The following is a 24,771-nucleotide window of genomic DNA, read 5'->3' on the forward strand; positions in this document are numbered from 1 at the left end:
AAGTGCTGGGATTACAGATGTTAGTCACTTGCCCCGGACTCCCTGGAGCATGTTTAAACCCAAGCTATAGCCCAGCTCCAGCTGAGCCCACCAAAGCCCTGCACAGCCACAAGAGACTGGCAGTCCTGTGAGCAAGTTATAAGAGTTTGTTGCTGTAAGCTTTGAGGGATATTTGTTATTTGGCATTACTGAAGGAAAACTCTACTGATAGAGATGGACAGCCTCGGACCCATCACTCAGCTTTACTAAATCTTGTCACTATCTCATATTTTTTGAGATTATTTTCTTATGAAATTAACCATTATAGAAACATTTGAGGCTCGTCTAAGTACCCTTCACCAATCCCATCTCTTTTTTTTTTTTTTTTTTTTTTTGAGATGGAGTTTCGCTCTTATTACCCAGGCTGGAGTGCAATGGCGCGATCTCGGCTCACCGCAACCTCCGCCTCCTGGGTTCAGGCAATTCTCCTGCCTCAGCCTCCTGAGTAGCTGGGATTACAGGCACACGCCACCATGCCCAGCTGAATTTTTGTATTTTTAGTAGAGACGAGGTTTCACCATGTTGACCAGGATGGTCTCGATCTCTTGACCTCGTGATCCACCCGCCTCAGCCTCCCAAAGTGCTGGGATTACAGGCGTGAGCCACCGCGCCCGGCCACCAATCCCATCTCTTTTTGGAAGTAGCCACTAGCAGTTAGTGTTTACTCATGCCTGTTTTAAATGTTTCCTATACATTTATATACCCATAAACATCATCTAGTATTGTATTGTAGGTTATAAAACTTTATATTAATTATACTAAGCTGTATGTGTCCTTTGCAATTCACTTTCCCCATAACACACACAAACACACTGTATTTCAGATTTACCCATGTTGATACATTGGCTCTTGCCATTCACTTTGCCTAATGCAACATTGTCTGTATTCGCCACAATGTATCTATTCTCTGTTGATGGACATTAAAGTTGTTAAATATGAACAGTGTTGCAAGGGACATTCTTGCACAATCATTGGGTACTGTGCTTTTCTGTAAGACCAATTCTCATTCTTTGTAGAATCAGTAGACCAGAAGTGCCCAGCTGATTGAAATTTCAAATATACAGTCTGCAAGGCCATTTTAGCAAGAGCAGCGGCATGAGCATCTCTTGCTGGAGCTGCCACCCAAAAGGGGTCCACAGTGCCTGAGGCCTTGGGGCCCTCTGGTTTCCATCTCTGGCCTTTGCTTGTGGGACCAGTACCTTAAGACTTACTGGGAACATCTGGATGACCTTTCTACTGCTCCTTCCACATCTCACTGAACATATGAACTTTATCTTTTTGATCATTAAATGATTTCAAGTGTCTGGTCAGGATTGAAATGTTGGCAAGAGAGTTAGAAACAGAGGAAGGAATGAAGACTCCGTTAATCGGCCTCTTTCTTCCTCACACAGCAATTTTTCTAACAGATGCAATTACATTTGAGAGCTGTAGAGAACAGCATCTTATGTTTTATTTCTTTATTCATCATTTTCCAAATGGGATTCACTGTAAGAAGGAAATTGCCTTTGTAGTTCAGTTCTGCAGGCTCTGTGCTGAAGTGCTCCAAGCTTAACACCAGCTGCTGCCGCTACCTTGTTCCTGGTGGGTGAGAACCAGCCAGAGAGGGAGGGTAAGAAATCAGGCAGAGTTAATTTAAATTCAATATATTTTTATTCTTTGTAAATACAATGAGTACAGCCTTTTAACTTCACAAATCAGTTAATTCACTTTGTACAAGGAAAGTTTTACTCATCCTATGATAGTCCAAGTGCTGAATTTTTTTCCTCAGTGCTAGTACCTAATAAACCAAAATGTGAAAAGTACAGCAGCTATTTAAAAATGTTTGTTTCTACATTTCCATAAGTATAGAGTCATACCAAAGGAGCAGCTTAAAGTGTAGGACGGTGTGTGTGTGTGTGTGTGTGTGTGTGTGTGTGTGTATTCAAAGCTTTACTAGAAACCAGTTTTCAGAAAGGCATTGAAGAGTCTCAGGCTGTTAGCAATGAATCAATCAAGAACCCTTTTAGCATTCATCTCCTTGTAGTTCCTTCTGCAATTACGTCCATATCCATTTCCTGTCTGGTGTGACTCGCTGCACCACAAGTTTGGACCCCCACTGCCTTTGGTTTCAGCACTATGTTAACGGGACAGCAATCTACCTCACTCAATCACTCATCTCCACTTTATTTGGTTTTGCTGTTTTTATTCATCCTCCCTTGACTTCTGTTCTTTTAGTAAAGCTCTTCTCTTTTTGAGATGTTATCCAACCTGAAGTGCTGGTGAGAATCTCATTTCGTCCACCAATTCCTTTGACAAGGTTGCCTGGCCTATGGTATTAAAAAAGAAGAAGAAGAAAAAACAAAAGAAAGAAAAAGAAAAGAAAAAAGAAGATAGAGAAAAAAATCACATGGCATAAGCTACTTTTCACTTATTAACTCAGTTCTGAAGGCCACTTAATAATGTATTACAATAGAGGGGAAACTTTTGATAATACTTTTGATTTTAAACCTACCATTATTTTTAAAATAAATGCTCCAACGTAACATAGTTCCGAAGGCCGCAGTATGATGTTATACACAGAGCTATATTTGGTTACCGAACTTTATATGCTAAAAAGGAAAAGAAAGCACTACTTGTGTTTCAGCTTTTGAGAGTTCAGCCCGATCTTCTGGGTAAGAGGCAGAATGGCATGGCCTGTGGCAACCCCCAGTTTGCCCCCTCCCAGGGCATGGCAGCAGTGAGTTTTCAGCGCAGGAGGTCCTGTTGTACCCCTCTCCTTCCCAGCCGCCCCACCCTGGTCAGGGTGGCAGGTCATAGCTACTGGAATGCTTTGTGTCAACTGGCATTTTTTTCCTGAAGGCTACACATTCCCCGGTGTATGCTTCCTGAAGGGTTTGTTAGTTGAGGCTTGTTCTCCATGGGTCGAAGTTCATCTGATACTGTCCCATCCTGAAAAGTGGGTACCTTGTGAGCTTAGATATCGCTGGATTTGTACATATCTGAAAGCAGTCTTGTAATTGGCACATTGCCGATGGTTTTTTTGAAAAACACTTCTTCTATAGTTGATGGGCTAATAGAACGTAAAGCTGGCAAAAGCAACAGGAGTTTTCCAAAGCGACAGGGTTGAGTGGGATATCTGGAATAAGAGAAGCCGTGAAAACAAGGTCAGAGTCCATCACTCACGGAAATCAATGTCTCATACTTGAACACACATCCTCTCCAGCACCATTTCCTGATCTGGGTCTCTTGAATAGCACAGTATCCCTGCAGCAAAGTTCTGGACAGGCACTGTTGTCCCTATTTTGCAGGTAGACTATTTGAGGCAGAGAGACCACAAATGATGCTGCCAAAATCACATGGACACTCTCTCTACATTAACAAAAGGAATGCATTTTGTTTGGAGAAAGAATAATTTTAAGAAACACAATACTAATTTTAAGCCAAATAATAAATTTAAGGCTCCCATTATAGAAAACGACCAGGACATTGAGGATAAAGCCAGCAACAGAATCCACGTTTTCTAATTCTCAGGACTCCTTCACAAGGCTATTTCCCTCAAATAAAATGGTTTCTTTTTCTAAGCAATTCTCCAAATTATTATTCAGGCATTATACTTAGTCTCTCTCAGGAATAATTCCATCCTTATTACACTGCAAATTAAAGACTAAGTTCTGTTGGGTGGCAGTGCCACCCAACTCTCATGTCAATGAAATTGGCATGTAATTAAAGATGTGAGAAATTGCTTAACAATCTCCTCTCTTGATGTCCAACATACATCTGTGCTCAGATGTGCAAGTTCAATCTTCTGCTGCCTTTAGATGCCTGCAAGCCACCTCCTCACTGCAGCCCTGATAGTTCTTCAGCCAATAGTTAGAATTAGGTATCAATATGCATAAGGAGGGCTCCCTCCACTGAAATGAACCACCTAAAAAACTGAGCTTCCGGGATACACATCTGTGACTAAGCAGGGTTCAGCCCAGGCCACAAGGTGCTAGACACTGAGGGATATCAAAATTCCTCTGAAGGACTCAGGTAGCTGTGTTTAGCTGCCTGATAACTCCACCCTGCAAATAGAGTTCAGGAGAGCAATTTTCACGCTTGTCTGTTTAGCTTTGGGCACATAAGAGTCCTTCTCTTCCACAGAATACAAGGCTTATAGTTCATTTTGGGCTCTCAGGACCTTAGCTGGCTCTTTCACTGTCCAGCTTCATGACCACCTGGGGGACAGGGGCCACCAGACCGCATTTAGTAGTGGCGTATGGAAATGATGAAGCTTATCTAGATTTTAAAAAAATACTTAAATCCTACCACTTGTTCTCGTTGCTGAACGTATTTCTAATGTTTCTTGGAAAGTAATCCCAAATTCATGTCTCCCTTTCACCTTGGCCACTTCTACAACTCTGCTTCCTTTCCCAGCACCAGGCATAGTAGAGAGAACTCTGCAGCAAGTCAGAGGCAGCGGCTGCCTGGACAACCTCTGCCATGTCTGCAGCACCCACCCAACATGCTGAACGTTTCCTATGCGAGAAAGGGTGATTCCACTGCGAGAAACCATCACCTTCAGAAAGGATGAATTTTGGGGAATCAATAGACAATCAACTCCTGATTTTCTGCGAACAGACTACCTGCTCATCTACTCACCCATTTATTTTATTCTCTATTTGGGAAAGGGTTGGTTAGTCAGTCAACAAAAATTAATTCTCTATTACATGTAGCATACTGTACTACCAGAAACAATAGCAATGTGTGAGGCCAGGTGTGGTGGCTCATACCTGTAATCCCAGCACTTTGGGAGACTGAGACAAGAGCATTGCTTGAGCCCAGAAGTTCAAGATCAGTCTGGGCGACATAGCAAGGCTCATCTCTACAAAAATTAGCTGGGCAACTGTAGTCCCAAATACTCAGAAGGCAAAGGTGGGAGAATTGCTTGAGCCTAGGAGACAGAGGTTGCAGTGAGCCATGATTGCACCACTGCAATCCAGCCTGGGCATCCAAAACAAAAATAAAAACAATGTGCCTGTGTGTGTGTGTGTGTGTGTGTGTGTGAGAGAGAGAGAGAGAGAGAAAGAGAGAGAGAGAGCGACAGAGACAGAGAAAGAGAGACAGAGTCTGACTGATCAAAATTTTTAGAATATTTACACCCCCTTCTTCATCCATTAGCATCAATAATTGGGTTTCCTTTCAGGTTTAAGTGTTTTAGGTCTATTACAGATTTGCATATTTGATCTTCAGTTATAGCATATAGTTTGTATGGAATGTCAGTTCCTAGCCTTCTCCTTATGTCCTGGATAATTAGAGAAATAGCTTAGAGAGCTGTAATATACAATTAGGCTCAGTTTCAGTTTGCATGTTAACTTTTCATTTCAATTTCAGATTTTATTTTTCTAGACAGGAAAGTGCTAGAGGAAAAAGTGTTCACTGATTTGAAGAGCTAAGAAATAAGGCATAGTCATTTTTGTCATGAGTATGACCCTAGATATAAATATTAAATTACAGCTACAGCTGATATCAGAATGAAATAAGAATTCCATGAAATAAGAAACTCCATAATTCCATTATTTAATAATATTTATTTAATATTCTAATATTTAATAGAAATAACAAGAATTCCATGTTAAAGCAGATGTGCTTTTTCCACACATAATTTTCTTCTTTTGGGGTGTTGGGGAGATGTAGTTTACTTGCCACTTCTCTAAAATAAGCTGTTGTTAACCCATGGTTGAGTTCTCTCAGGCCACCCTATCAGCAGGCCCTGGCACACCAGGCTCCCCTCCTCACCCACCTCCCTGGCAATTCCCACAGGATCCCTACCAGCTCTTCCACCACCCTCATGACACCCCTTCCCCCCTGCTGAAATCCTCCTCTTATTGAAGGACCAACTCATGAGTTCTTTCCTCTACCTATCAGCATTTCCGATTTTCCCTCGCTCCCTCTGACTAGGATTCATCTCTCCCACTCCCCATATTGCGTTCCCCCTCTTCTCTAGCTTGAACTGACGTGACACTGCTGCCCACTTCTTGCGATGATAAGGGGCAATGTCTTGCTCCTTCCGGTATCCCATAATGCCTACCTGCAGCCCTGCATGTGGCCAGAATGGCAAAGGCTTGACTGGATCAATAACTGAATATCACGTTCTTCTGGTTTTTAAGTTCTTAATGCCATAATGGCTCTAAATGTCAAGGGTCAGTTAGGATGTACAAGTTAGTTTGTTTTTGTTTGTTTGTTTTTTAGATGGAGTCTCACTCATTCTGTCACCGGGGCTGGAGTACAGTGGCACAATCTCGGCTCATTGCAACCTCCACCTCCCAGGTTCAAGCAATTCTCCTGCCTCAGCTTCCCAAGTAGCTGGGACTACAGGTGCGTGCCACAATGTCCAGCTAACTTTTGTATGTTTAGTAGAGATGGGGTTTCACTGTGTTGGCCATGCTGGTCTTGAACACCTGATGTCAGGTGATGTACCCTCCTTGAACTCTCAAAGTGCTTGGGATTACAGGCGTGAGCCACTGTGCCCAGCCTACAAGTTACCAGAAGTACCCAGATTATGTAATCCTCCATTTAATAATTTTGAACAAATAATAAGTGCCTACCATATATATATGTATATATGTGTGTATATATATATGTATATATATATACATATATATGCATACACACATATTCTATAATTCAATATGGATTAAAAATTTCAAATCATAGCATTTTAATTTGGAAAAACATATACAGGTTCATTATCTGTCAACATAGCTTCAGTGATATTCCACGGACAGGGAATAGTTCTATTCATTTAGTATTCAAAAGAGGGTTTATGATAGAAATAAGGAGGCCTTAGCAGAAGTGGTATCACCCGGAATAGACAGAGTTGACTGGGGATTTCTGTGACCCATTTGTTGAGGGAAGCATTAACAGTCTCTACCCATTGGATATATTTATTCCCACCACACTGTCTATAGCTCATGTTGAGATTATGAAGATGGGCTTTCACAGGCTCCTTTCAAACCAGCCTAGAGAAAAACAACTCTATTCTAACCTCAAATCTACCACAGTCCTAACTTAGTAATCTAGAGAGGTTCCATTTATCATTAAAAGCCTGGTGTCTGGCGTTTTCTATTTTTTTCTTTTTGAAAATGGCATCATAAAGTCTATACTTCTTTTTCTTTCTTAAAAAATTTTTGGTGGAGACAGGGCCATGCTATGTCTTGCCCAGGCTGGTCTCGAACTCCTGAGCTCAAGTGAACTGCCTGCCTTGGCCTCCCAAAGTGCTGGCATTACAGGAGTGAGTCACTGCACATGCCAGCCTCTACGTCTTGATGAGCTTGGCCAGTGCTGGGCCAGGAGGGGCTTTGTTGGAGCCCCAGTGTCTGAGAGTCCCTACAAACAGCCAAGGACAGCCTCTTCCTGTGGGCCCTGCCTGGCCAGAAGTAACCTAGTAGATGTTATGACTCAAAATAACAGATAGCAGTCACCAAAGCCAAACAACAGTTATCATAGGTGAAAAGATGGCTTCTCTCAGCTGGGCATAATGGCCCAGGCCTGTAATCCCAGCACTTTGGGAGACTGCGGTGGGAGGATAACTTGTGGCCAGGTGTTTGAGGCCAGCCTGGGCAGCATGGCAAGACCTCATCTCTACGAAAACTTTATTTTTTTTTTTTTTGGGACGGAGTTTCGCTCTTGTTACCCAGGCTGGAGTGCAATGGCGCGATCTTGGCTCACCGCAACCTCCGCCTCCTGGGTTCAGGCAATTCTCCTGCCTCAGCCTCCTGAGTAGCTGGGATTACAGGCATGCACCACCATGCCCAGCTAATTTTTTGTAGTTTTAGTAGAGACGGGGTTTCACCATGTTGACCAGGATGGTCTCGATCTCTTGACCTCGTGATCCACCCACCTCGGCCTCCCAAAGTGCTAGGATTACAGGCTTGAGCCACTGCGCCCGGCCCGAAACCTTTAAAAATTAGCTGGCTATGGTGGCATGCACCTATAGTCTCAGCCACTCAATAGGTGAGGGGGAAGATCGCACGAGCCCATGAGTTCAAGGCTGCAGTGAGCCATGCTCACATGCCACTGTAATCAGCCTTCCAGCCTGGGCAACAGAGCAAGACCCTGTTTCAAAAAAAGATAGCCTCTCTAGAAAGTTCTCTTGTCCTTTTATTTGAGATTGGCATCTGAAGAAATGCACCTGCATGACCACTCTCTTATATGCCAACCATTACACTTTCGCCTTCATTTTTGACCCCTCCATACCCATTCACACAAATGTTGTTCCATTATTTTGATGGATCAATTTGTTCTGCCCGGACAACTGTAATATGTCTGACAGTGCTTTCACTTGGATCACCTAATTAGATTTGCTCCTCTCACCCACCCTGCTAAATAGGTAAGGACATGGATTCTCCCTAAATTAGCTGGCTGGCAATAAGATAATTAGTCACAGTGTTCGAACTGGCTTATTACCGCCTGCTCACACATTCACAATGGAGGCAATTTTCTTAAGTACATGTTCAAGGCAAACAAGGGTCACCTGGTATGGATGTAGCTGTTGAGCGTTAGCTGAGCCTCATCTTGAAGGGCTGCAATGGCGGCAGCATTCCGGAAACTTCTCAGTTCAGAACCACTATGTGTGGGAACTAGAAATGAAGACCAGGAAACTGTGATAGACAGCACAGAAATTGCATCTGGGAGCTGGGCACAGTGGTTCACACCTGTAATCTCAACATTTTGGGAAGCCAAGGTGGGCAGATCACTTGAGGTCAGGAGTTTGAAACCAGCCTGGGCAACATGGTGAAACCCCGTCTCTACTAAAAATACAAAAATTAGCCAGGCGCTGTGGTACATGTCTGTAATCCCAGCTACTTGGGAGGCTGAGGCAGGAGAATTGCTTGAGCCCAGGAGACACAGATTGTGGTGAGCTGAGATCGTGCCATTGCACTCCAGCCTTGCTGACAAGAGCATGACTCTGTCTCAAAAACACAAAACAAAACAATAAAAAGCAGAAGAAAAGAAATTGTGTCTGGAAACACACCTCTCTGGAAGTGGATGCCCAGCAGAACACGCAGGTTCCCATAGCAATAAAAAATGGGGCCAGATTAAGAGTATCAGCTCCCTTAAAAACCATCGCCTCTTTTTGCAAAGCTCAGTTCTGACTTTGAGGTGGCTGAATTAGTGAGGTGGCAAAACTGGGGAAGGAGAAGAAACAGGGGTCTGTGTCTGCTTACCGGCTTTGAAAGTGACGATGCATTTTAGACAGGCAAATTCAGTAGCATCTAACCGGAGCTGTCTAAATCGAGCCACCACCTCTTGTAAAGCCTGTATTTCAGATATGATCTTGTTCAGCTTCTGGGAATCTGTGTTGTCACCATTCATGCCTGGAATAAAAATATGGGATAAATACTCTAATATGAAGGCATTTTCATGATTTAATATTGATTTTTGACAAAATCCTGCATATCAATATCTATTCAATTGTCACTCTAAGATATCTGATTCCATGTAAACTGGCTATATTGTATGAAAGTTAATATAAAATCTTCTCTTGGATGATAACAAACACAGTAATTTGCATTTAAATAACAATGCAAGCAGTCATGAATACAACAAAACAACATTATTTGCATTTAAATATAGATTTATAAATGACAGGTATACTCTATTGTTCAGCAGGAATTTGTTATTCTTTACATGTTGTTCTTTTTTCAGTAATGTATTTTTATGGTAATTTCTACAACAAAGTCATTAAATTGTGCAATTCTTACCAGATACAGCCAGTAGAGTGTTAGCATCAACCGGAATGGCCCATTGTGCTATTCCTAGAACAAACAGTTCTCTCCAAGCATCTTCCAAAAGCATCAGCTGTCATACAATAGATGTATAATATAATATAGTGTGTAATTTATAAATTTATAAACAATTTCACTATGTAAATTTCCATTATTTTAAAAAGTATTTTAAATGCCTGTCTTGGTAATTTTTTCTGAATATTCTAGCTTTCCCCTATTTTCCCATATTTTCCTTTTTGAAAAGGTGCCTATAGATCTGCACATGCATTTTGAGAGTCAGCCATTCCAATTCTCCAAAGTTTGCTTCTCTCAGAAAAGGATTTGCCCCTCTTGTCCTTGTATCCGCCCATTCCTGACCACCTAGAAGCTCCTCTGGAGACTGAGGGTTTCTGAAATGCCAGCAGCTCAGCAGGTAGATTCCCCTCACAGAGTATGCTGCTATTAGCAGGTTGGAGGATTCCTCAGATGCTTGGAGAGCTGGGTCCCCATCTTCCTGGAGGGTTGAGGGGCTGGGCTGGGAGAGTGAGAGATCACTAATTCCCAAGAGGCATTCGGGGAAATCAGGGTGTAATTATGTTAATCGGGTTTTGCTCAGTTTTACTCATCTCACTGCCTGATTTTTCTGAGACCCATAAATGGACAGCATCAAGGTGCTTGTCATTTTTATTCTAATAAAATGTGCTACTGAATATTTAAAATGAAAATCTGTCTCTTTTTCCAAATTATTATACCGGATTCTACTTCACTGCACTTTGCTTGTTGTTGAAGGATTTCTACCAAAGGACTAAGTGGCAGACAGTAAGTAAATTTTGTTTGGGTTAGAGTATACAAATCTTGTTTTGAGAAAAAAAAAAAAATTTAAAGCCAGTCTACAAACACACACACACACACACACACACACACACACACACACACACACACAGAGCAAATGGTTAAAGCTAACCAGTAAACCTGGTCAACAATAGGACCTAACTACCTTAAAAAATCTCAAAACTCAAAAACCAGCCAATTCTAAATAATTTATGTAAAAGAATTTCTTTTGGGAGCTAAGAGCTGAATTATGAAGGCTTGTAACCAAAATCACAATTAGACCAAAGGATTTAATTTTTTAAATGTTTTATTTTTAGTTTCATTGCATTAAGTACAGGAAATAAATTTAAAATGCAAGGTAAATAATATCTAATTGTGGCCATGTTTGAAAGGGCAGTCCATGAAAAAAAGAACATCTCATTCTAGAAGATGAAATGTTTTTAGCACATTGCCTGATCTTTCGGTAGGAAACATACTTCATAGAAAGGGGCAGTATTATGCCTTAATTAGGTATGAAATGAATTGAATAAATAAATCCTTTGTTTTTAGAACTACTTACTAGCCTTTTGGGAAATGTGTCATTCATTTCTGTGAATGCGCTGGTAATAGCCAATGGCTGTGAACACTTCATTTTCTTCCTTTCCTTTAAGGTTAGAAAATGTTAGCAGGAGCCATTTCTGATATTTCCAACAACAAAATTTCTGGGTCTTGGTGGAATGCAATGTTTCGATGCATACACTTTTTCTTCCTCTGAATGTCATTTACAACCACAGAATTATGCAAGATGCCTATTTGTTTACAAAATGTCTAAAAGCATGTGAAGAATCAGGACGATCCTAGCCTGCAGGAAGTGTGCCATGTGCTCTTTGATCCTATATGCTGATCAATTAATGACCCAAACTGGGAGCATCACAATGGAGAACATAAAGCTGAGAATATAAAATAATAACATTAGTTCCAAAAATCTCATGAGGGAACACTCTTACCACCTTCTACTTCTCTCTCAGTTCCAATGTTCTTAGTAAAACACTGTTTTATTGACAGTTTTAAAAAATCATTACAATTTTAAAATGTGAGATTATATTTGCTGTTTCCATCAAACAAAAAGAGGTTATGTTCTTTTATGTGTGTAGACTGGACCCAGCTTTTCTGAAATAATGTAATTACATTTCTTACTAAGGATCACATAGGAAGATATTTTGAACCCATGGGAAGAAGAAAGTAAAAACAAGTTTTTCCGCATTACTGTTAAGAATGGACGCCTGCCTTGGTGGTTTATCCGGGGATGGTGGGAGTTTTATAAGGCTGAGTGCTACTGCTGCTTTCCCAGCTCTCTTTATCCCAAGACATCGGTGCCCTGGTGGTCATACCTGGTCCTGCAAAGACAGCGTGGAGAAGGCTGGCACACTCTTAGCCCACTTGATGCTCATGAAGAGAAGTCTGGCAGCTGACTCGCACACCGACTCCGTGGCTACTTCATAGAGGTACATTGGGGTCCCATTTACTTCATGGGGGTACTGGGTGGGGAAGAAAGAAAGACACCTGGAAGTGAGGACACCACAGCTTTGCAAGAAAAGGCAAATGTTTAGTTTCTAATTAAAGCAGGGAAGGGGATAAAAAGGAATTTGGATGTTTTGCTTAAACATGCAGTTGCCATAGGTGGGTAAAAAAACCAAACACCTATATTGATAGAGTCTGAAAAGTAATACTGGTTTGGGGAGGTCCATTTCCACTCTTTGGGCGCCTCTCCCTTCCAGGGGGTCCTCTGGCTTTTCTATCCCCTGCAGCAAATTTTCCTTGGGCTGAGCCAAGTGCCAAGCCTGGCTCCCAATTTAGACAAGAGCTGCTTGCATTTGTGTAAATAAAAATAGATGTGAAAAAAGTATAAATTAATAGGCATCCCAAACACAAATATGCATATGGGTATTTTTAGAAAGGATTAGTATATTATGGAAATATTTCAATTAGACATCTTAATCATTCACAGAGCATTCCCATTCATAACTGACAACATATTCATAATGCTACTTTCCTGAGCTTATTATACACATCAAGGGTAAGAAAGCAATATTAAATATTGTGCGTGTGCATGTGCCCAGGTGTCTGGCTTCCCTGCAGTGTGGGGCTGCAGCTGGCCCTCCTGTGGGGGAGATTCTAGGCCCTCTTTGGCCTGGAGTTGGGGACTTTGTCCTGGGGAGTAGGCCCTAGGTGGCAGCCTTTACAGGTGGTTCAGGCTGTGGCCCTGCTCCTACAGGATCAACCCTGCTGTAAATCCACCTGCCTCAGAAGTAGGTGAGGGGAGCATGGGAAATGAACTCAGATTCCTCAAAGTGTTCTAACAGTGTGATCACCACATTTCTCTCTTGCGTTAGAAACTCATGGCTTTACCCAAGATAATACAAGCCAAGATTTGCAATTCTGGGGCCCTTCCTCCAACTGCAGCCAACTCCTCTTCTCTAAAAATGAACTTTGGTTCTTCTGCCTTTAGGAACACCTGAGGCTGCCCTCTGGGTTTAGACGAGGGCTCCACCTACCACCAGTCACCAGTGGGTGTTTCCTAAAGGTGCAGGCTCCTGGACTCCACCCCAAACATGCTGAAAGGGAATTTCTGGGGTGGGGGGGTCGGGATAAGATCGGGAGTGCACACTTGTAGCCACTCGGAGGTTGACTCTACTGTACACTCAAGTTTGAGCACCCCTGGCTGAACGAGGGAGAGCAGGAGGGCTGGAGCTCCATGCAGAGACCAGCCAAGCACCCTGGAGTTCTCTCCGCACTTTGCTTGACCCCAATCACTGCTCAGAAGAACTGGGTGCTCCCTCTCCTCCATTTGCTGGCAGGAGTCTCTTTGGGCCCAGCAAGGCCACTGACCTTGGGCGTGGGCTGAGCCAGGCTCACGAGGGTCTGCCGCTCAGGGGTGGTGGACACCGCAGCCAGCTCCAGGCCGTGCGGTTCCAGCTGCGTGACCGCGGTGAAGAAGGCCGGGGCAGGGAGCGCCGCCGAGGGGAAGTGCGCGGCCGCCCCGTTCTCCTCCTTGTGTCCACGGAAGTAGAGGGCCACTTGCTTGCGGATGGTGGACGTCCGAGGCCCCCGCTCGTGCTGCACAGCTGCAGAGGCAAACAGAGAGACGCATGCCGGCCATCAGAGACGTCGCGACACAGCCGCTGCAGCGCTCCCCCGAGCCCCGCCCCAGTGTCAAGTCTGGGCAGGCAAAGTCGCCCAAAAGGTGAAAAGAAGGAAGGAGAGGGAATGTGAGGGCGGAAGGGACTCTGAGATTGTCTCACCACTACCCTGAAGAGATTCGGAAGCTGAGGCTTAGGAGAGGGGCCCGTGCCCAAAGTGCCACGATAATGGCAGAGTCTCAGGCGAGACTAGGTGTGTTCTCCGTCGGTCCAGGGCTCCTCCCCACCAGGGAAGGGGGTTCGCAGGGAAATCAGAGACCTTCTGGGAGGGAGTAGCCAGGTATCCTCGTCCCCATCCCAAAGAGAGGGAACGTCGCGCACGCCGGGCACCTCGTCTCTGCACAGACTTTTCCAGCTCCGCCCAAGAACGACCCTCCCTATCCTCAGCCCCGCCCCCACATAAATGGCTTTTGGCCTCTGAGGGCTCCAGGAGAAAAGGACCCGAGCCCCGGGATCACTAGGGGATGGAAGGAGGGAGAACCCGTCTCCGAGTATGCTGGAGAAAGGCAGGGGAGATGTGACAATTACCACCAACAGTTTAAACAAACAAATTAATTCAGGGCAATCTTCTGCCCGCCGAGCTTGACAACTTGTCAATACACAAGTTCAACAGGTTGGACGCTCCCTCCGGCTTCCTGCGCCGCGGAAGAAGGGGCTCTCTCCTCTGGAGCTGCCACCCGGCCCCGACCACCTCATCAAAAAGCCCACCCGCAGCCCTGTTCCCAGGGCCCACGGTGTCCTCCAGCCCATTCCCCTCGCCCCCTGCCTGGGCCTGGGGCGCCCTCGAAAGGCTGCAGCGGGGGACGCAGCTCGGACCGTGCTCCAGGCCTTGGAAGCGCTCACGTCCTGGTTCTTTCTGCTGCGTGTTTAAGAGCCTCTGGAGAGCTGGGTGTCCGAGATACCCACAGGCGTCACCCTGCGTCTCCAGCCCCCTTTCCCTCTTTTCTGTAGAACCGAGAGAAGGTTCTGGAAAAGCTCACTTCGGCCCACTGGTCGTACTGATTTTGGCATCTTGGTGAATTTGCAAATAGGAGCTGGAAATTTCGCGTTTTCATGTCTCTGCCCTCCCTTCTCCAACACCGTAGGATCTCCTCCCTGGGAGATTATCCGGACTGCAAGATCTAGGGGAGGCTAGCAGGCTTAGGGGTGGCCACGAAGCGCTCCAAAGAGCAGAGAGAGGAGGGATTAGGACCGGAGGCAGAAAATGAGCACCCCTTCCCTGGAGAGTGGGGTCCCCCCAAGCGCTGCCTTTGTGGAGATGATTGTGGGACGCAACTTTCTGATGTGGGCATGGGTCTGGCCCTGGGGAGTTCTAGGGGTCGCCAGCGGCTCCTGCTGAGAGACGGGAAGGATACGACTGAAAGCCCGAGGCCAATTCCCAGCATCTGGAAAGAAGCGCTCCGGAGTTGATTTACATGCATAGGAGTGCCAAGTATTTTCTGTACATATAATTTCCTTACTACTCAATCAACATTAGAATAAAGGGATGCACTGATTACCGTCTTTGTTCATGTTGACTTCCAAACACTTCTTCAGCCGACACGCCCTGCACTGGTTTCTGTGAGTCTTGTCCACCGGGCAGCCTCCCTGGAACAGAGCGCAGGGGGTCAGCGGTCCCCCGGGCCTTTAGGCTGTAGACCCGGAGCCGGCACCCGGGCAGGGAAACGGCGTGGAGGCGCGACCTTGCCTGGCCGCAGACCCTGGAGCCCCGAGCCTGGGCCTGCGAAACACTAGGGCCTTGGGCGCAAGCAGGGCCAGATGGAAAAGGGGCTGGGACGCCCCAGGCTACTTCAAGAGGGCCAGTCCTGGACCCCAAGCAAGCGGACTAGGGGAAAATGTCCTTCTCCAAGCAGGTGAAGGTCAGAGAGCCGAGTTTGGCAGACCCTGCAAGCCTGAGAGGAGAAGCTCGCTAGGGAAACTTCCGCCAGTTGCGGAGTGGTGGAACAGGGACGAGACTTCAGGACCGAAGACAGCGACTTAGCCTCAGAGAAGGAGGCCTCTGAGTTCCGTTAGGAGCTGGCTTTGGGTCGGAATTCACGCCATTCTGCCCTCCCTCCAACGATTCTTTTTGCTTTCAGTACTTGAATCCACTTCTTTCTGTCACTTTCTGGGTGAGCCCGTTCATCTATCAGAAACATCTCTTCCATTTATTCTTCACTCTCCTGTTACCTCACTTTTGCTTTTGTATGAAGTCAACCTTATTAACAGCAAGTTGAGAGTTTTCTTAGAGACTAGCCTCAGCCCAGGTGGATAGAAACAGCCCTTCCTGGAAGGTGAGGGGTTAGGAGGGCAAGGCCTAGAGAAGGTAAGGGTGAAAACGGAAGAGCTCAAGCCCTGAGAAAAATATAGAAATGCCCACCCTGTTAATAGGACCAGGAAGGCAATGTGACGGACTGTCAGACCAAAGGATAGTATGGACTGAGAACGTTACGTAGTATGATAACTGAAAAAAAAGTAGTCACTTCTTTAGAACTATTTATATGAAATACATGAAAAAATAGATGTTTTGCCTAATGCAATTTTTTGGGAAAATATTAACCATTGAAAGAGGAAATCTACAGATAAAATTTCCTTTGAAATTTATTCAGTGTTGGGCATCATTACCTAGGGAACACATACATGGATACAAAAAGAGTCATGTGCATGAGTTTTATACACAGAAAATATTTAAGACATTGGGTGCTCTCCTATATTTTATAGAAGTTGTTACTGTTACATTTGTAGTGAGAAGAAAGATAATAAATATATTTTTATTTTGCTTCGTTATCTCAAAACTTCATATACTCTGGAGTTGAAGTAAGTATGTTTTTATCCCCTGAAACCCTTTAGGGGGAAATTACACATTAGAAATCATTTTTATGAGTTCACACTTCTCCAATTTAAAATATGTTGATTTATTTAAAATAAAGGTGGGACAGATGTTCATAACCATTTCTAAATGTCCTCATTACTGTTAATAGTAAGTTGGAATATAATTTAATTAATCTTATAATAAGAGAAAGAGGAAATGATTTTTGGTTCCTAAGTGAATTACATAGGGCATCTTTGCTGGCCAGTGTAATAGTTCATTGTAAATAGGTTTTTAAAAACTTAATATTAAATGTAATCATATATCTATCCTCAGATGGTATCTTTCCAGTATTCTTATAAACATGCAAATGCAAAATGGAAACCTTCATTAGTTCTTAAGTGTGTCTTCAAATCAGATCAAATGTATATAAATATCTAGTGCTGGAGAAAAGGATGAACGCCTCAGCTCTGATCATTTACTCTCCTTGCAAGAAGAACACCAGGCCTGATGAGTCTGCTATCAGTCCTTTACAAGCACTTGGACTGATATCAATATGTTTGAATTGATAGCCATCTCCTTTTAAAAGATCAAGCACAACATCAGAGATCTTGATTTTCCAATTCTGTTCACTGCATAAAAGCAAAACACAATCTAAGTAGAAGTTGGTTCAAATCTGACAATCCCCAGTAATCGCACAATCCTGTGAAGCTGTTGGGATACAGTCCCTTGTAAAATGTGATGTGTCCATATGGTGAAGCTAGAAACTGATACAGAATCCAATTAAACAGGTAACAGGGCTAGGGAGCTCAAAATTTATCCCAACACAAATATCTTATGTTTTTGCCATAATCCAAATCTATGAGAAAATGATATGAACAGACATGACTTCAGAAAAAGATGTCAGAATAACTCACTAGCACCAGACAATGTATGTGTGTGTATACATGTAGCCTATATGTTAATTAGGGAAAAGTGTTTTGCTATTTTGTTACCAAAGGATGACTCCTGACTAATGCACCCTCAGGGATCTTTCCAGCAGTGAAGGAGGAGGCCTCTGTGCTAAGCGTCTGAGTGGCTGGCTAAGGAGAGAGCAAAGTGTGGGACCAAAAGGTTGATCTCCTTAGTTAAAAACTGCCTATTGCTGCACTGGAAACTGAGTCAAGGGGTTCTGTTCACTCTTTCTAGAAGCTTTGGCTCATACTCAGCCCATGCCCAGATTCCTCTGTCTCCTTGAGACAGTTCCTCCTACTCAAGTCCAAAACAAACAACTGGGGCCATCTTCTAAGCAGAGAAGGAAGATGGGGATGTAGGAGCTTCAGGAGGGTCCCAGCTGCACCTTCCTTTTAACTTCTCTTCTTCCTCATCCTGCCCATTTCTGACAAGGCGCAGTTAAGGTAACATGGGTGCTGAATTCCCACTGTCCACTCCCAGAGCAGCCCTGTTTCTCCCGAGTTGAAAAGGCACAACCCTTCAGAAAGCACTGCCTCTCTTCCAAGTGGCCAGCGATCACTTGGGGGGGGGTGTCTCAGCTAAAGGTGATGGTGACCTTGACTCAGATGTCTGTGTGTCCCTTACTTCTGCATCCCAGGCAAGTGATGGGGGACTGAGCTTGATGCTGCTAGGAGTGAGTATGGGGTGGGCAGGCACAATAACAAAGCTCTTTCTCCTGCTTGCTACTTGTGGTTTAGATGCTAAATTCTTTAGGTCCCTGGTGCTGGCTTTAGAGCCACTGGGTGTGGGCCTTACCCAGTGTCAAAATCTGTCAGGATTATTAAAAAAAAAAAAAAAAAAAAAAGGTGTAGGGAGGCTTTATGACTTCAGACTTCCTCCTGCAAACTCATGTCTTCCCTTACCTCCTCCTGCCTTTCCCCAGCCAAAGGGCCTCCAAGAGTTGAGGCAGGAAGGAGGGGAGAGGAAGGGAGAGGTCAGGGCCGGGTCTCTCCTCAACAGCGTGGAAACTCAGAGGAGGCCTTGGCACAAACAAAAGAGTGAAGAGGCAGCAGAGGGGAGCCGAGCAGTGCAGCCCTGGCTAAGGTACCTGGTTTCCAGATTTGCAGACATACGTCCTATTCCTTCGGATGCTCCGTTTGAAAAAACCCGAGCAGCCGTCGCAGGCGTAGACCCCGTAGTGTTTCCCCGAGCTGCGGTCGCCACACACTTTGCAGGGAATATCTAAAATGCGGCCTGAAATCGCAGGAAAGACGGGGAAGGGGGAAGGGGCGAGAGGGAAAGGAGGGCGGAGAAGAGGGAGGAAAGGGGAGAGGGAGAGAGAGATGCTAAGCAATCTGACCTCTGAAGGGATTAGCACCGAAGCTGCGGTAAAAGCAAATAATGAAGTGATTTTATAGCCAAACTTTTTTTCCTTGAGCAAGTGTCAGTTTCCTACAATGAGCATTATTCATGCACCGCTACATGTATTTGGGTCTCCTCTAATCGCCGAGACCCATTTTGGAATAAAAGATGACAGCAGGCCCGGGCGGCAGCGCGGCCCTCCGCTGCCTTTCTGCTCCACGGAAAGTTTGGCCGCCTCCCTCCTTCGCTTTTGCATTTAACAGAGAAAGTTGTTAGTGAGCGCGCGAGGAGACAAACTTGAAATGTAAAAGGGAAAAGAAGAAAAACAAACACGGCTGGAACCAGGGATGGCAGCTGGAAGGCAATCGAGTTTTCTCTGAGCTCCGCTGGGCGGTGTTATTATTAGGATTATTATTGTAATGCTAATACTTGGATTATTAATGATAATAAGGGTAGTGGTAATTGGCCAACTTTCGCTTTACCTATTTAAAAAATGCTTAGTGAGTCGCTTTGGAGAAATTATTTCTTTTAGGAAAAAATTATTTTCTCCGCAAAGTGGTTCGGGACTAGGCAAGGGATAGGGGAGAGACGCAAGTTGTCAGTTCCCTGTCGGGTTAGCTTGGGACAGTCGTCCTTCTCCCTCCATTTCCTAAGCCCTTTCTTTCTAGAAGACTGGCGTCCTCACACTTGGTCCGATGTGGGGTCTCTTCGTCTCGGTTTTTCCAGCAATGTCGAGCCTGATTTTTTAAAAATCTGGCTGATTTCTTTAGGCTACATCCCCCTATCCCCATGGAACCCCAGTTCAAGAGAACTTTCCCTGGAACTCCCTCAAGCCTGGGGCGGCCACCAACCCTGGACGAGTGTTAGGGAGATGGTAATGTGTGGCGGTTTAGAAAGGGAGGAATTCTTGTCCTCTAAGGTTCAAGAGTCCAACAAGTGCCTGAAGCGGTTTATAGGAACTTAGAAATGCTTCCTCCCGCAAAACAAAGGTAGTATTAAACTGTTAATTAACACTTTAATTTAAAAAATAAAATAGTTGATAACAATTACTTATTAACACTTGCTTTTCTCTTCTTCTACCCATCCGAAGGCCTCCAGCCTGGGTCCCGACGGCCTCTGGCCTCCCCAGAATTTGAAAGCTGTGGTCGAAGGAGCCTGGGCTGGGGACTACCAGGAGGTTGGGGTGGGGAGGGGCGGCAGTGAAACGCCTGGGAGGGGAGCAGGGGAGGTGAGGGCGTGGCAAGGGGAGGGCCCTGAGGCACCGGAGGTGTAAATTTGCTCCTGGAACCCGAGGCGTCCGGGAGGTCTTGCACCCTGGGTCTCAGCCCCATCTCAGGTGGAGGGGGTGGGGAGAGGGAGAGCAGGGAGGACCGTGCTTGAGGGTGAGGGGTGTTCGGTAACGACCAGCCTCGGCCGGGGTAATTACAACCCTGCGGCAGCACCTGCCTATAGAGCCACCAGTGACCCGTCAAAAAGAGTAGCATGGGAATTCGGACGGCGACAAAGGCGGGCAGGGGAGGCGCGCGGCGCGGCGGCCACCGGCTCGGCGCCCCCTCTCCCACACGGCGGGAGGGGAGATTGTACTGCGGGAGGGAGGGGCTGGAGAGAGTCAGGCGAGGGCACAGCGGGTCTAGTCCTCCACTCCTTCTGGCCAGTCACTGCGCCCAAGGGAACTCCTGGTCGCTCAGGAGCCCGGTCTGGAGCTCCGCTGCACGGCACTCGCTCTAGAAGCAGTAAACTTGGTTTCCATATTTTGCAAGCATCCTCAGCATAACACGGCCCTCTGACCGCGCCAGGGTTCATGTTTAGGGCCCAGCAGCACTGTCACCCCAGCTGTCCTCTTCCCCGTGGCACTTTGAAGATGCCAAGATGAGTGAGTGGGAGGAGCAGTCGTGGGGTCTCTTTTTCCCCACTTCCCATCCAGACAGGAGGCCCATGACAGCATCTCTGGGAACCCAATGAGGGTGGAGGGAAGACCAGTGCGGTGTGGGGGGCCCCTCCTAGGACCCCCCGCCTGAGCTTCCCGACTGTTGCCCCCTCGGCCACCGCCAATGCGAGTCCTGCCTCTGCGCAGACCTCCGAGTCGCAGCTCCTGGGGCAGATTAGAGACAGACAACCCGGCTGGGGCGGGGCCCAGGAGGGAGGGACGCGAAAATTCCGGGGCATAGCGGGTCTGCCTCAGACTCCGCCACCCAGCCACGTTAAGGTGACTTGGGGTCACGAGACAAACTGGTTGACCCCGTTGCAAAGCTCCTCTCATTTAGCAAGCCGAGCGAGCTCCGATGTGAGGCGAGCAGGAGTTTCCTGAAGCTGGAAAACCGTTCTTAACTTCCCTCGCCAGGGGGTCCCCTCCGGGCTTTTTGTGTGTCATAATTGCCTAAAGATATATGGCAGCTTCGATTACTGTAATTACCATCAGAGGCTGTTGAAAGAAGTTAGTCTGGGCTGCAGGGGTGACTGGCCAGGGTCTCGTTACCACCCAGGCGGGGCTCCTGGTGACATCTCTCTGCTCTCCAGCCGCGCAAAGCCGGGCAAGGCGGGGGCTGCAGCTCTGGTTGCTCGACCCAGTCCTGACCCGGCCGGCTGCGCGCCGACCTCCTCGCCGCCCCGGGCCCGAGGGACGCAGGTCTTGGGTTGGCTGCCGCCACGGGTCTGGAAAGGGCGTAGAAGCAGCGGCGCCACGGGCGGGGGCCGCTGTCCTGCGGGCCTGAGAAACCTCAGCAGCCTCGTCCCGACTTGAGCCGGGGCTGGAGGCTTTCAAGGTCTCACTCAGGCCCTTGGGAAGTTGGAAGCGCCAAAGTTCCGCAATTAGCCCGCTGTGGCTTTTCCCCCAAAGTCTGGAGGGCCGGCCTGCCTCCTGGCCCACAACGGGAACGCAGCCGCAGGCGGGCAGAGCTTCCCGCCTATCCCTCCCTCGCCTCTGAGGCCTCACCTTTCCAGGGCCCCGGCGGTTCCGCACCCCGAAATGGACGAAAGAGCCCGGGGCTCCTTACTTCCAGGGATGGAGGCGAGGGCCTGTCCCGGGGCGAGCGAGCCAGGAGGCCTGCGGAGACCCGCGGGCTTCAGTTTTTGCAATGGAGGCTCAGAATGCAACAGAAAAGGCCTCCTGCCCCTCCTGGGAAGAACACTCAACTCCCCCGAATGCGGGCAACAAAAAGCGAGCTCGCTTTGCCTTCCAGGGATTCCAACAGCCAGAGCCAGGGTAGGCCCGAGCCTAACGGGAAACCCAGTCCTGCGCCAAGGTCGGCTCTGCATTCCAGCCGCAGTTAGGGCTCCTTCTCTACTCCCTCTGCCCCAGCTCGAAGCATTTCTCCTTTTCTTTTTGTTCACGTTCATTTTGCTCTAATTTTTAAAAGGTCAGCACCCAAAGCAAAACAAAACGGACAAAGTGAAAACACAACCTCCTTCTTGGAGGGGGGTAGGAGGGCGGGAATTGTATCCCACTTAAGTGAGACTTCATTACCAGTCCTCAGAAGTATCTCTGATTCTCCCAACTTTCAAAGACTCAGGACAATGAGGGCTAGTGAAAGGGGGAGGGGGCGGGAAGGAACGCTTAGAGCGCCAAAAAGGCTATCTGCGAAAACAACACGGGCGGCCGGAGAACTTCGGGATGTGGGGACTGCTGCAGCAGCTGTCCTCCCCAGCCTCAGACCCTGGAGCTTGCAGCCCTGGGCCAAGGGATGGCGGGAATTGAAATGCCCTCGGGAGATCTAAGCACCGTTGTCGCGCCTGCTCAACGCCGGCTGGGGCCTGCACAGTCTTGGGTTCCGCAGGCCGGGTGCAAGCAAATGCCCTGGCACACACGCTTAGCCCTGCGCTCCCGAGTCTCGGGTGGTGAGAGGTCAGCTGTGGTCTGGCGATGGGTGGGAGAGCCAGCAGCGAAGGAAGTTCGAGGAAGGAGCGAAGCGCACGGAGGAAGCAGGCCGCGCACTCCTGCCTCTGCTGTGCTCCGGCTCGAAAAGTCCTTGGGATTAGGGATTTGGTCCTCTCTTTGCTAGAGTGGTTCGCCATACTTTAAATTCCCCAGTTATGACCTACGCGGATTTAGGATTAAGGAAAATGTGACTTTTAAATTGTTTCTGCTTCCCAGTTTGCAGGATTATTTGAAATAGCTAGAAACGGGGTGCAAAGCATTCCATTCAAAATCCGCTTTGCACAGAGTTGCTTTTGCGCGCTGGAGCTCGGAGTTTTGAGCGTGTGTGTTATTGTGCTACCGCCTGGAGCTGCGGCCCAGTTCCCGCCCCCGTGGCTCCCCCACCCAGCACCTGGTGACTAGGGAGGCAACTCCTCCGACTGGTGGGCTGCACGGGTCACAACCTTCTCACCGCACCAGACGGGGTGGGGGGTGGGTAGAGATCAAGCAATCCATAGGCAACGAAACAGCTCTCCCCTCACCACGAAATGCTCCAACTCACAGTCTACAGTAGCTGGGCCGAACGCACACGCCCGCTGGAGTTCCTCTCCTGGGCTCGGAGTCGCAGCGCTCCGGGAAGGACCTCCCCAGCCTCCCCGCTCGCCCGCCCCAGGCTGCACGCCTAGGCCCCACGGCGGCCCGAGAGGTACCCACTTGTTGATCCGGCCGGCTTGCTCATGCTGGCTGTCCCGGGGCGGAGCGGTTGGTGGGCGCTGCCCGAGTCCCTGCCCGCAGCGCCCGCCTCGCCGCCGGGCGCCGCCGCTCTCCAGCCGCCCTCCAGCCTGCAAGGCTCCTGGGAGGGACAGGTGGTGTCAGTCGCGCGCTGCGCTGCTCCCTGGGGGCTCAGAATTCGTTCCACAGTGGAAATTTAAGCATCCTTAAGTTTCTTCCCGGCTCTTGCAAAACCGCAGCTGCTAGGAATGCTGCTTGCTTGATACGGACACATGCATGGACAGACAGATGGAGAGATGGACGGGAAGACTGAGGAAGAAGGGAGGACAGCAAGAGAGGGATGTTGAAGGACAGAGATAGAGACACGAAAATGGCCTTCCTACGGAGCAAAAAGGGCAAAATCCCTTTCTTTCCCCATTCCTGTCACTCAGTCTTCATTTTCTCCCTCTACATAGGCATGCAGAGTGTGGGCAGATCTCTGCCGACCGCTGGTCTCCCAAGGAAAGAAGGAAAACACAACCGCAGTCTCAGAGGTAGACCGGCTCCGCGCTGCCGGAACCCGAGCGCAGAGTGGGAAAACTAGATTGCTGGGAAATCTTCCGATGGAAGAGGCGGCCAGGTCCCGGTTTCCGGGGAGAGCCGCGCACGCAGCGGCAAAGGGTCCCCAAAGTTCATTACCCCGTGACTTTGTGCTTGTCGCTGCAGGCTGGGTCCCCTTGTAATATCTCCAGAAGCGCTCTGACAGGCAGCCGCGGGGAGGGGAATAGGGCGTCCCTGGCCCACTTAGCTTTTCCCCCAACTCCTGGCGGGGTCTGACGTCAGCCATGTGCGGGGAGGAGATGGGAAGAGGGAGGGGGTTAAATGCTAATGATATTAATGAACCTCCAAGCGGCTTCCAAAGAAAATGCAGGCGCTCTCGGAGCTTACGAGTTAGAAAGTGTGAATATGGGAGTGTGGGCTCTGTGCGTGCGTGATGGTGAGGACGGTGCGGCTCGTAATAAAAATGAATTCGTATATTTCACGGCAAGAGGGAAGGGGAGGGGTGACGGGGCTTTCTCAAAACGCTTTTCCCCCTCTCGCCAGAGTGCCAGATAGATTCGCGGAAGAAATTGGGTGGCTGTGTGCTAGTGTGTGACTGTGCGCGCCGGACATGGCCATATGAGTTGGTTCATTCTTGGTCCCGTGCCCCTTCTGTTGGGTAAAACTTGGATCTGGCCCGAGGTGAGTAATTTACTCATTTTGTACATATCTACGGAAAGTCAGGGCTGAGGATGGGGTCTTCTGAAGGTTCCGTGTTCCTGAGGCCTTTGCGCGGTGGGTTTGGGC

At 47.5% G+C, this 24,771-nt stretch overlaps 1 protein-coding gene across 1 annotated transcript; it reads right to left on the reverse strand.

The window, feature by feature from the left end:
- Positions 1–1,666: 1,666 nt before the first annotated feature.
- NR2E1 (nuclear receptor subfamily 2 group E member 1) lies at positions 1,667–24,210 on the reverse strand. The gene is made up of 9 exons (XM_032275105.1): positions 23,428–24,210; positions 18,607–18,752; positions 15,277–15,364; positions 13,467–13,702; positions 11,969–12,115; positions 9,765–9,861; positions 9,228–9,377; positions 8,534–8,639; positions 1,667–3,154 (listed from the first exon to the last, which is right to left on the reverse strand). Exons 1-9 carry the CDS (start codon positions 23,450–23,452, stop codon positions 2,992–2,994), a joined length of 1,158 nt encoding a protein of 385 aa, XP_032130996.1. The 5' UTR covers positions 23,453–24,210; the 3' UTR covers positions 1,667–2,991.
- Between the last annotated feature and the right edge of the window lie 561 nt (positions 24,211–24,771).

Source organism: Sapajus apella, unplaced genomic scaffold (genome assembly GCF_009761245.1).
Source record: "Sapajus apella isolate SASKATOON/1434 unplaced genomic scaffold, GSC_monkey_1.0 scaffold6, whole genome shotgun sequence".
Classification (NCBI taxonomy): Eukaryota; Metazoa; Chordata; class Mammalia; order Primates; family Cebidae; genus Sapajus; species Sapajus apella.

Excerpts from the sequence above, each read along its gene's own strand:
- NR2E1 (XM_032275105.1), bottom strand. The coding sequence starts at position 23,452 with ATGAGCAAGCCGGCCGGATCAACAA. Across the intron at positions 13,703-15,276 it reads AGTCAACATGAACAAAGACG|CTGTGCAGCACGAGCGGGGG; the intron begins GTAATCAGTGCA and ends TTGCCTCTGCAG. Across the intron at positions 9,378-9,764 it reads CACTCTACTGGCTGTATCTG|GCATGAATGGTGACAACACA; the intron begins GTAAGAATTGCA and ends TTTTTATTCCAG.